This window comes from Psammomys obesus, unplaced genomic scaffold (assembly GCF_907164565.1).
Source record: "Psammomys obesus unplaced genomic scaffold, mPsaObe1.curated_primary_1811, whole genome shotgun sequence".
NCBI lineage: Eukaryota > Metazoa > Chordata > Mammalia > Rodentia > Muridae > Psammomys > Psammomys obesus.
Genome location: NW_026585644.1, coordinates 60,912,289 through 60,925,168, shown reverse-complemented (window position 1 = coordinate 60,925,168; position 12,880 = coordinate 60,912,289). Strand labels below are relative to the sequence as shown.

Sequence of the window (12,880 nt, the reverse complement as noted above, 5' to 3'; positions counted from 1 at the left end):
TTTCTTTCTTTCTTTCTTTCTTTCTTTCTTTCTTTCTTTCTTTCTTTTCTTTCTTTCTTTTTTTCTTTTCTCCTCCTCCTCCTCCTCCTCTTCTTCTTCTTCTTCTTCTTCCTCTTCTTCTCCTTCTTCTTCTCCTTCTCCTCCTCCTCCTTCTTCTTCTTCCTGTTATTACTATTAATTTTGGAATGTTTCTATCTGCTTCCAATGTAGAGGTTCCCTTCTATAATGTCTGATGTACGCTAGTTCCTCTGCATTTTTTTATTTTGAACATTATATTTTTCACCTCAAGAATTAATCAGATCATAGCCCTTTTGTATATCTCTATTTTTCTGATCAAAGTGTTCAATCTGTAAAAATATCAACATTGTTATAAAATTTCCTTCCAAGTACAAGTATTTAATATGTCTACTAGTTCTTCCACCTTGTTTCTCAGTGTGTTCTTACTGATTGATTTCTCGTCTTGCATAGTTTCTGCCTGTTATCATTGAAATCATAAGTAATATTTGCACACTAAAGATAAAATCCAATTAAGAACAGTAGTATGTTTTCAAAGTTCTTGGGTTCACTGAAGATATTTAATCATTTTCTAAAGGCTGTCCAAATTTGTCACACCATTGAGGATTCCTAGACTTGGATACAGATTTTCCTCAAGAGTACAGAGGGCCCTGTGCTGCCTTTTAGTATATCCCAGGCTTTTCGCAATGCCCTGTAGCATGGTGCTAACATTGTTTACTCAAGAATAAAAAATACACCAGTGGCATCTTAGTGAAAATGAAAAGTCAAATCAAACTCAGTGCTTTGGTATCACCATGATTTGGACATTATAAACTAAAATGCTACACAATTTCATTAGAGAGAAACATGTGATCAACAGTGCATCAATGGCTAAGAGTACAAAATAACAATTCTAATAAGAACTGAACATGAATCTTCAAGTGGTGGCATGTGGTACAGGTGACTGGGGTAAGAGGATGGTTTGAAGTTGAGCTTCACCTTGGCAACATAGAAAAAAACTCATTTCTTTAAAAAGAAAAATGAGGAGCAGGGCATTAATATTTATCCATTGTACAAAACAATTAAATATATACACTACATAGCAATATACACATGCACATATATATATACACATACATATACACACATACACATTAAATACCATGAAATCATAGACCTAAAATTGGTTAAGATGGTAAGAAAACATAATTAAGAAAGAAAAAAGACAACCAAAAATTGCAGATATATGCAAAGAGCCATAATTACAAATAAGTAACTTTCCAAATTCATTAGTTTATTATACAATATAAATAATAGTGATGACTACACTGATATTTATATGTGTAAATTCAGAAAAAAAAATCAAACTATATGATAGACCGAAGACCCACTTCACAACATGAAACCCATACCCAACACAACTTGGGTGACCAAGAACCAGAGACCAGATAGCCTAGGGAACTAGGATAAAATAATCAATGAACTATTTATTTTTCTATTACATACAAAATAATGACTAATCATGTTAGATCTTTTTTCCTCCCTCAATAATTAATATTAACTTCTAAAAACATATGGATAAGTATAATAAGATAAACAAACCCTCAGAAAACTGACATATCTGTTCTTGACACATACCAGTCACTGTTTTTGTTTTTATAGGGCTGCTGGCATATTCTGAGGCCTGATATGACTGCTGCTTTGCCAATGGGGCACTTCCAACAGATAGTTCATCTTCTTTCCTTCTGTTAACTGAAGGCACAAGAGGGAGAGCTACCACAGGCTGTTGAAAGAAAGAAAACAGAAATAAAATTTCCATATTTGTGAAGCAATGACAGCATCATTACAGACAGAATTTTATAAGCTGTGGTCTAGGTTTTTTTGTAAATTGTACCATCTCTATTCTTTCCCTCCTTTCTGTCAAACGTAAGTAATATCCATTTATACTCAGGGACTATACAATACTACTAGATGGTTTCCTCTATAGCAGACAAAAGCACCTTAGCCTATCTGTGATTTGCAGATCTATGAACTCAGTAAAGTGTAGACCAAGCATACTCAGGGCAAAATGCAATCATACAAAACTTAAGGGCATCTTTTCCAGTGTCCTTATTCCCTACACTATACAGTGGGACAACTCTACACATCATTTGCACTACATTAGGTAGCAGGCACTATTACTGGTATTCAAGTGTATGATCAGGTGTGAAAAGGTTGGGTGGAAATACTATGTGTCAGCACATATAGGGAACACAAGCATCAACACACTTTGGTTCCTGGAACCAACTATCTCTCGAGGATACAGAGAAACAATGGTACTACATTTTTTTACACATAGAATTCATATACTAAAGTTAAATTATGTTAATAAGAGGTTAGGAAAAGTAAGTAACATAACAATTATACTACAGTAACAATTAGTTAAAACTTATGAATTATTTATTTCTGAAATTTCCCAAATAGTATTTTCAGATGAGGACTATGAATTCTGTGTGAAAACCTGAAAGGCTTAATATAAATTAAAAGATTAATAGCTTTTAATAACTTTAATAGCTAAAAAGTTAACATAGATTGTAATGAGAAATACAAACATAATACTGGGAGAAAAATAAACATAAAAATCAAATCTGAAATCCCAAAGTAAATTGTAACAACTAGGAAACCAAGTTATTGGGGGTGGGGAGATAACTATTGATTACTTATATGGACAGCCAAATTTTGAAGAAATTTTCAGAAATTTATTCTGTCTAATAAAGTGATAATCAGAACATATTTAGAAAGCATAGAACACAACGAAAAGTTAGAAAAAGCTGGAAAGCATTATGATTCTCTACTGAACACATGAGTGTAGAGCTGGACAATGAAGCAGCTGTTTCTTCTTTATTCAGTGAAAAAAAAGTCTGATATTCCTGCCAATGACGTCCAATACAAGCCTGTCAGATTTTTGGCAAAAAAAAAAAAGAAAAAGTACTTCTGCTTTAGGATCAAAGATCAATACTGGACTGCCTGGAAAAGAATTAGCAAATATTGGGCTTTAGCCACAACTGAGAAGGAAAGTACAAGTGGGGAAACAAGGGTGACAGCTATGGCAAGCTTGGTGTTCAGTATGCAAGGGTAAATAGATGTGGAGACAGCATAGTCACCAAGTGTGATTCTTATAACAACAAAGGTTCACAGGTCATGCAAAGAGGAAAATGAAGGTAAATAGGAATCTATCCCAAGAAAAACACCTGAAAATGTAAAAAAAAAAAAAAAAAAAAAAAAAAGCAACTTATATGTGTATCTAATTAGAACAACAGACTTAATATTTTCTCATTTACATTTGAAATGTGTTTACTACTTTAAGTGCTCAGGCATGTGACACATGCCTGCAATCCCAGCACTAAGGGCACTAGTGTAGGAGAGTTGAGTTCTGGGCCAGCTTGTTCCATACTCAGTTGTCTAATAGACCAATCCATCTCTGACCACGTTATACCTGAGAGAAAAATCAAGCACTCTGAGAATTATAACCATACTAAGGATTAAACTGAGTATGTTTCTAAGAATAAGAAAACAAAATGTGATACTAAACTCCAGAGAAAAGGATGAAATGTGGTAAGAATAATAGAAGTCACAGTAATAGGAACACTCAAAAATAAACAAACAAAATCATCCTCTTGCAGATTAAACTTAAGTGTATTTTGACACAGGTAAGAGTACTTTAGAAAGCCCATCTGACCCTCTATAACACTGTACAAAACAGTTTTAAGTAGCTCAAAACGATTTTAAGTAGTTGCTCGTTATCCTTCACAATAAGGTCTCCTTTACCAAAGTACTGACGATTCCAGACAAAATCTCCTAGGAACTGCGTTTTAACTGCTGCTCATTCTATAGAAGAGTTAGCTTTAGCTCAGAATCCTCCTTGCCATGATTCTCAGGTCTCTGTCTTTGCCCAAACATTGAAGTAGAAACAAGCTTGACTGTCTGCCTTGTGCCTGTGCTGCACACTTTAACCTGATCCTTCTTCATACACGTCATGTGCTCATGAGAAGTATTCCCCTTGTTTTCATGTTATACTGGATACACAGTCACACAGCCCTCACTGAAACTGGTGAGAATAAATAGGACTCTTGCTAATCTTTCTGCAGAAAGTTATTTCAACTGTAGTTTCTTATGAACAAAATTACAGATCTTCTTTGAAGGGCATAAAATAGGGCCTAAAGGAATATAAACTTGTACAACCACTTTGGAGATCAATCTGGTGCTTTCTCAAACAATTAGGAATACTGCTACCTCAAGATCCAGCTATACATGAGGAAGTGCTATTCCCAGTTGTCTGAGAAAGTGCCAGATTGCTTTCCAGAGTGGTTGTACAAGTTTACATTCCCACCAGCAGTGGAGGAGGGTTCCCCTTTCTCCTCAACCTCTCCAGCATGTGTTGTCACTTGAGTTTTTTATCTTGGCCCTTTCTGATGGGTGTAAGGTGAAACCTCAGGGTCGTTTTGATTAGCATTTCCCTAATGGCTAATGAGGTTGAGCATTTCTTTAAGTGTTTCCCTGCCATTCTATATTTCTCTAACGAGAATTCTCTGTTTAGCTCTGTTCCTCAAGATCCAGCCATACCACTCCTAGGCATATATCCAAAAGAGGCTCAAGTACACAATAAGGACATTTGCTCAATTATATTTGTAGCAGCTTTATTTGTAATAGCCAGAACCTGGAAACAAACCCAGATGCCCCTCAACTGAAGAACTGATACAGAAATTGTGGTACATCTACAAAATGGAATATTATTCAGCAATGAAAAACAAGGAAATCAAGAAATTTGCAGTAAATGTTGGGAACTGGAAAGGATCATCCTGAGTGAGCTGTCCCACAAGCAGAAATACACACACAGTATATACTCACTCATCTAGACATATAATATAGGATAAACCTACTAAAATCTGTACACCTAAAGAAACTAATCAAGAGGAAGGACTCTGACTAAAATGTTCAATCCCCATCCCAAAAGGCAAAGGGATGGACATCAGAAAAAGAAGAAAACAGGAAACAAGTTAGGAATCTGCCACAGAGGACCTCTGAAAGACTATCAAAGCAGATGCTTGAGACTTTATGACCAACTGTTGGGCAATGTGCATGGAATAATCTTATGAAAGAAGTGGGAAATAGTAAGATCTGGAGAGGACAGGAACTCCACAAGGAGAGCAACAGAACCAGAAATTTGAACACAGGGGTCTTTCCAGAGACTCATACTCCAACCAAGTACGATGGAGATAACCTAGAACCCCTGCACAGATGTAGCCCATGGCAGTTCAGTGTCCAAGTGAATTCCACAGTAATGGGAACAGGGACTGCCTCTGACATGAACTGATTGGCCTTCTCTTTGATCACCTCCCCCTGAGGCCAGGCCACAGAAGAAGACAATGCAGCCATTCCTGATGAGATCTGATAGACTAGGATCAGAAGGAAGGAGAGGAGGACCTCCCCTATCAGTGGACTTGGGGAGGGGCATGCGTGAAAAAGGAGGAGGGAAGGTGGGATAAGAAGGGGAGGAGGAAGGGGTTTATGGGGGGATACAAAGTGAATAAAGTATAATTAATAAACGTTAAAGAAAAAAGAAGATCCAGCTATGCTACTCCTAGGCATATATCCAAAAGATGCTCAAGTATACAACAAGTACATTTGCTCAGCCATGTGCATAGCAGCTTTATTTGTAATAGCCAGAAGCTGGAAACAATCCAGATGTCCCTCAATGGAGGAATGGGTACCGAAATTGTGGTACAATTACACAATGGAATACTACTCAAAAATTAAAAACAAGGTAATCATGAAATTTTCAGGCAAATGGTGGGAACTAGAAAAGATTATCCAGGCTGAGGTATCCAAAAGCAGAAAGATACACATGGTATATACTCACTTATAAGTGGATATTAGACATATAATATAGGACAAACATACTAAAATCTGTATACCTAAGGAAGCTGGGCAAAAAGGAGGACCCTGGCTAAGATGTTCAATCCTCATGAAGAAAGGCAAACAGGATAGACATCAGAAGAGGGAGAAAATGGAGAACAGGACAGGAGCCTACCACAGAGGACCTCAGAAAGACTCTACTGATGAAAGTATCAAAGCAGATGCTGAGACTCATAGACACACTTTGGGCAGAGTGCAGGGAATCTTATAAAAGAAGTAGGAGATAGAAAGACCTGGAGGGGACAGGAGTTCCACAAGGAAAACAACAGAACCAAAAATTCTGGGCACAGGGGTCTTTTCTGAGACTGATACTCCAACTAAGGACCATGCATGGAGATTACCTAGAATCCCTGCACAGATGCAGCACATGGCAGTTCAGTGTCCAAGTGGGTTCCCTAGGAAGGGGAACAGTTACTGTCTCTGACATGATCTCAGTGGCTGGCTCTTTGATCACCAACCATGGTGGGGGCAGCGGAGGAGCCTTGCCAGGCCACAAAGGAAGACAATGTAGCCAGTCCTGATAAGACCTGCTAGACTAGGATCAGGAAGGGGAGGAGGACCTCCTCTATCAGTGGACTTGGGGAGGGGCATGGGTGAAGAAGGGGTAGGGCGAGGGAGGGGGCTACAGTTGGGATACAAATTGGGATACAGTAAATAAATTGTAATTAATAAGATATAAATTAATCTAAAAAGAAACAACAAAAAAAGAAATTCTAGCACATAAATAAAAAGAGAACCAGTAAGAACAACATGATCTAAGTCATAAACAGCAGCATCATTTAACTCCATTACAAAGTAAGTAAACAACACCATCTAATGTAAGTTGGTAACAACAGCGTCATCTAGCTCCTAACAATACAGGAAATGTTGGATGTGTTAAAATGAACTTACAGAATGACTCACCTGTTGCATGTATCTGCTTGTTCGTTTCTGTGGTTGATAGATGACCCATGTATACAATATTGGGTCAATGTTAACAGCGAGTCCTTGTATACTACAAAGAAATACAGCACCTAAAATAAAGTATTTTGAAAATATTACAATTCCTTATACAAAAATAATAAGCAATAAGAGAAGATAAAAGTAATAAATACTGTCAGGATGAATAGGATTTCAAGCCTGCACTCATTGCTATGGGAAAGTAAAATGATACATGCACTTTAAGAAAAACTGCAACATTCCTGTTTTTTGTAAATAATATAGTTACAAATGACCTATTTGTAGGTACTAATTAAACAAGACAAAACAAAAACGACAGAAATAATTCTTCTACTGAAAGATTACCCTACAAGAAATTTGGATCAGACCAAAAGAATATTGTACCAGACAGAAAGTCAACCCTAAGGGAAAAAACAAAACAAAACAAAGATAAAACAGAAACAAAGACTGCTTTTAAAATTAAATATACAAATAAAATGTTATTTCCAAATATCATTCAAATCACTTTTACTACTTTAAAGCAAAAACAATGAAAATACAAAGTGGAATTCATTGTGCAAAGAGGTGAAATATAAACCTTTAAACATGAGGAGTGGCTTATTAATCAGAAGAAAATCAGCATAGTAATAAGATTATTTTTCAGCTTACAGAGATTCCTTTATGACCTTCTGAATTTAACAATGTGGCTGTCAAATAATTAAATACAAATGTTGATTAAATACTAATTTATGTAGAAATGCATTTATCTTTCTTTAAATCCTTACTTCTGCACGTCCTTCACCAATGAGCCTTCCTTAACATAGTTGAACTTTAATTCTCTGATAGTTCCTTTTGGTCAGTGAGTACTCAGTTTTCTCAATAAAAGTAATCTCACTGAGACTGATACTCAGAGGTGATAACAGGTGATTTGGAAAGCAAGCATGACAGAAAGAATAGCATATATAATGTTTCACATAATTGAGAAGAATAGCCATGAATGAATGTGGCTCACATAAAGTTGTAAACAACTTCAAACATTAGGAATATTTTTAGCTGCAATTTTTTTGTAACATACCACATTGTCAAAAAGTTGGGACTGACACACGAACACACACACACAAACACAGAAAGAGAAAGAGAGAGAGTACAACATTAAAGAATGACATACTTTCCTTACTCTTGAATAAAAAGTGTGACAATATGTCTTTAGCATATATTTTTCTCCAGATGGGACCCTACACACACTGTACAATATTAAGGAATGACATAATTCCCTTAGGACTGAATTCAAAGTGAAACAACACAATTTGAGCATGTATTTTTCTCCTGATTGGATATGGTAAAGACAGGGAATGGAGTGTGTGTGTGTGTGTGTGTGTGTGTGTGTGTGTGAGAGAGAGAGAGAGAGAATGTCTATGTGTGTTTTCCTACTGTTACTTTTGCCAAACAGTTCAAATGTAATCTCTCTAACAGTTTTTTAGCAACTAAAAAGCTAATAGTTCATTTCCTTGTATCTGGCTCAGACTTTTTATTATTTTATATTATACTACAGTGATTCAGCATTTTAACCTTGACACACACACACATATCCCACATCTGGCCTAAATTTCAAATGCACAGAGTAAAATACCATATGCATGTATTCAGGAAGCCTAGTACAATTTTGTATGATTCTTGGTATATATACATAAGTGTGCACGTAAGTTGCATTCCATGCCTTCCTCAATCATATTCCACCTTACATTTTCAGACAGCATTTCTCTGAACTTAAATTGTCTAGACTGACTGGACATCAAGTCATTTTTGTCTCTATCTACACAAGAATCTCAACAGTTTTAATCTGAACTAGAAAAATCTCACCCTCAGATTCTCCTGTTTAACAGTAAAAATATTCCATGGAGTAAAGAGACCATGTTCCACTTCCTGTGTGAAAAAACCAAAGAACTAAGAAAATCATATTAATATTGTACCGTATAAGCTGTGCAAGACACTAGGAACTTCCTAACATAGGACTCTGGGTACTGAAATTTGAAAAAAAATTCATGACTCTCATAACTGTCACATGGTACAGCTACCTCCAAGATCTTCCAAAATGATTCACAGAAGAAGGAACCTAAAGACTGGCAGAATCTCCACACCAGAAGGACAAAATGGAAACAAGAAGATAATGAGCGCTGCCATTTTCAGAAAAGAAGGAAATGGCCATAGAGTTGTATACTGGCCTCAGGAGGTCATCAAATGAATTCCTGAAAATATTGGAATAGGGAAGGAAGAGACTTAATGTATAAAAGGGGACAAATACATGGAGCATAAAACATTCCAACAGCATAAAACATTCCAAAAATAAAACTAAACTACAATGAAGTAAAGTAATTTATAGCTAAAAAATGTCAGAAAACCATACATGGAGAATAACTATAAGTGTTTATAAGAATATGAAAATACAGCCTGAAAACATTGCTGGTGGGAATGATAATGGTATAGGTATAACCAAAATGAAATGGAAACAGATGTTCAACTGTATTTTGTGTCTGCATGTAAATGTGTTAAGTAGCATTAATCAAAAAAAAACTAGGTGGGGACAATCTGAATATCCATAATGGATGGAGAACTAAATCATGTGCTATCGACATAATGGAATGTTTGGCAACAAAAAGGAATAAATACTAATATATGGTACAACATGAATAAAGCTTGAAAACCTCATGTTAAATGACAGAAGCCAGATGTAAAATGTCCAGGAGAGAAAAATCATCCCAGAAGCAGAAAGACACACATGGCATATACACACTTACATATAAGTGTATAAGTGTGGATTTATACATATAATATAGGATAAATATACTAAAATCTGTACACTAAAGAAGCTAAGCAAGAAGGAGGATCCTGAGTAAGATGATCAATCCTCACTCTGAAAGACAAACGTGGTGGACACTGGAAGAAGGAGAAAACAGGAAACAGGACAGGAGTCTAACACAGAGGGCTTCTGAAAGACTCTATCCAGCAAGTCATCAAAGCAGATGCTGAGACTCATAACCAAACTTTGGACAGAGTGCAGGAAATCTTATGAAAGAAGTGGGAGATAGGAAAACCTGGAGAGGACAGGAGCTCCACAAGGAGAGCAGCAGAACTATAAAATCTGGGCCCAGGGTTTTTTTTTTCTGAGACTGATACTCCAATCAAGGACCATTCATGGAGGTAACCTAGAACCCCTACACAGATGTAGCCCATGGCAGTTCAGTGTCCAAGTGGGATCCATAGTATGGGAACAGAGACTATCTCTGACATGAACTCAGTAGCTGGATCTTTGATCACCTCTCCCTGAGAGGGAGCAGCCTTGTTAGGCCACAGAGGAAGACAATGGAACCAATCCTGACAGAAGGATAGGAGGATCTCCCTTATCAGTGGACCTGGAGAGGATCATGGGAAGAGCTGAGAGAGGGAGGGTGGGATTGGGAGGGAATGAGGGAGGGGTTACAACTGGGATACAAAGTAATAAACTGTAACTAATATAAAAAAATAATTTTTTTAAAAAGAGAAAAAAGAAAAACCAAAGAAATGGAAGAGATTGCTGGCTTTTACAAACTGGAGAAATGAGAAACAACTTCTTTTTTTTTTTTTTTTATTAATTACACTTTATTCCTTTTGTATCCCCCCATAAGTCCCTTCCTCCTCCCCTCCCGATCCCACCCTCCCTCCCCTTTCTGCATACATGCCACTCCCCAAGTCCACTGATAGGGGAGGTTCTCCTCTTCTTTCTGATCTTAGTCTATCAGTTCTCATCAAAAGTGGCTGCATTGTCCTCTACTGTGGCCTGGAAAGGCTGCTCCCCCCTCAGGGGGAAGTGATCAATGAGCAGGCCAATCAGATTATGTCAGAGGCAGTCCCTCTTCCCATTACTATGTAACCCACTTGGACACTGAACTGCCATGGGCTACACCTGTGCAGGGGTTCCAGGTCATCTTCACGAATAGTCCTTGGTTGGAATATGATTTTCTGGGAAGTTCCCTGTGTTCAAATTATCTTGTTCTGTTGCTCTCCTTGTGGAGTTCCCGTCCCCTCCAGCTCTTACTATTTCCCACTTCTTACATAAAATTCCATTCACTCTGCCCATCAGTTGGCCATCAGGCTCAGCATCTGCTTTGACAGTCTATACTGCAGAAGCTTTCAGAGGCCCTCTGTGGCAGGTTTCAAGGTTGTTTCCTGTTTTCTTCTGGCTTTCAGAGGCCCTCTGTAGCAGGTTCCGAGGTTGTTTCCTATTTTCTTTTTCTTCTGATATCCATCCTCTTTGCCTTTCAGGATGGGGATTGAACATTTTAGTTAGGGTCCTCTCTTTTGCTTAGTTTCTTTAGATGTACAGATTTTAGTGGGTTTATTCTATGTTGTATGTTTATATGAGTGAGTATATACCATGCGTGTCTTTTTGCTTCTGGGACAACTCACTCAGGATGATCCTTTCCAGGTCCCACCATTTACCTGCAAATTTCATGATTTCCTTATTTTTCATTGCTGAGTAAGAGAAACAACTTCTTAAAATACCAAAATAATTTACAGATTAAAATAATAATGACAATGCTGTTTTGGAACTGAAATAGTCTGACAAATTAAATAAAATTTTATGTAAAACTATATAAAATGCCAATGAATTGTTTAAATAGCTAATTTTATATTACAGTCATACACCTTCATCAAAACCTACCACATCAAAAACTCGCACCATTTTGGTAAATAAGGGCTCACACATGTAATGCTAGCCTCTAGAGTATAAAGGAACTGATAATTCATTTTGCCTAGTGATTATAGCCTTTAAAATATCCTAGTGCCTGAAACAGATTAAGAGACCCACAGCCAAATATTGGGTGGACCTTGGAGAATCCCACCAAAGCTGGGAAAGAAGGATTATAGGAGTCAGGGAAGTCAATGACACAAGAAAAAACAGAGAATCAAATAGCCTGGGTTCATAGGGACTAAGAAAGCCTAAACCTTCAACAAGGGAGCCTGCATGGGACTGACTTATGACATCCACATACATGTTACAATTGTGTAGCTTGGTCTCTTTGTGGGACCCCTAACAGTGGGAAGCAGGAGCTGTCTCTGATTTTATTTCCTTGGCTTTGAGACCTTTTCCCTTTACTGGGTCGCTTTGTCTAGCCTCAATAGAAGAGGAGGTGCCAAGACTAACCCCGACTTGATGTTCATGGCTAGTTGCTCTCCATCTGAGGCCTGCCCTTTTTTGAAGAGAAATGGAGTAAGAATGGACAGGGCTGAAAGAGAAAGGAAAAGAAGAGGAGGGACTAGAAAGAGACAAGGAAGGAAACCTGTGGTAGGGATGTAAAATAAATTAAAAAATATATATTAAAGGTCACAGTACAGTAACTCCTTGACATGTTTATAACATTGTTTGAGAAAAAGCAACTGAGCTTCCAGTCGGATAAAAGCACAAACAATACAATTAGGTAAAGTACATAATTAGGACTCTTAGCATCCCAGCGTACTCTAAGGTCCATCTTCAGGATACAATCCATTTCTCTGGCTACATCTCACTTGCATTCTCAGAGATGGGTAACCACCAGAGAATAGCAAGTGAGAACCCTCGCCCAACTCCTGACCTGCTAGAGCCCAGCTGCAGAGTTGCAGTCTACCTCCCCCACCCCCAGGCCGCCATCTGTGCCCAATCCCACACCAGTGTGCTCCAAGCTCCATCTTCAGGGCTGCTCCTGCAATTTGCCCGGGCCTCATCTCCACCTGCAATCCCTGAGAACAGCAGCCATCAGAGGCTACAAATTGTACCTGTACCCTAGAGGCCAACTACTACCCTCCAAAACCCAGAGGACTATCATCCAGAACCACTAGCTCTACCTATAATCCTAGAGGTCAACGACCATCAGGCTTGCTAACACCAAGGACAACAAAATGGCTGAAAATCAACATAAGAACACAAGCAAGAATGCACAGGGCCATACAGAACCACCAGAACCCAGATATCCTACTTTAGCAAGCCCTTGATAAACTA

General features: G+C 37.8%; 1 protein-coding gene across 1 annotated transcript in view; it reads right to left on the bottom strand.

Moving 5' to 3' along the window:
• Vps13b (vacuolar protein sorting 13 homolog B) overlaps nt 1-12,880 on the bottom strand; it is a 563,330-nt gene that overhangs the window by 323,110 nt on the left and 227,340 nt on the right. Inside the window, exons 20-21 of the mRNA XM_055622389.1 lie at nt 6,853-6,962; nt 1,633-1,777 (exon numbers count right to left, since the gene is read on the bottom strand). Coding sequence (XP_055478364.1) covers nt 1,633-1,777; nt 6,853-6,962 — 255 coding nt within the window. The remainder of the gene's footprint in view (nt 1-1,632; nt 1,778-6,852; nt 6,963-12,880) is intronic.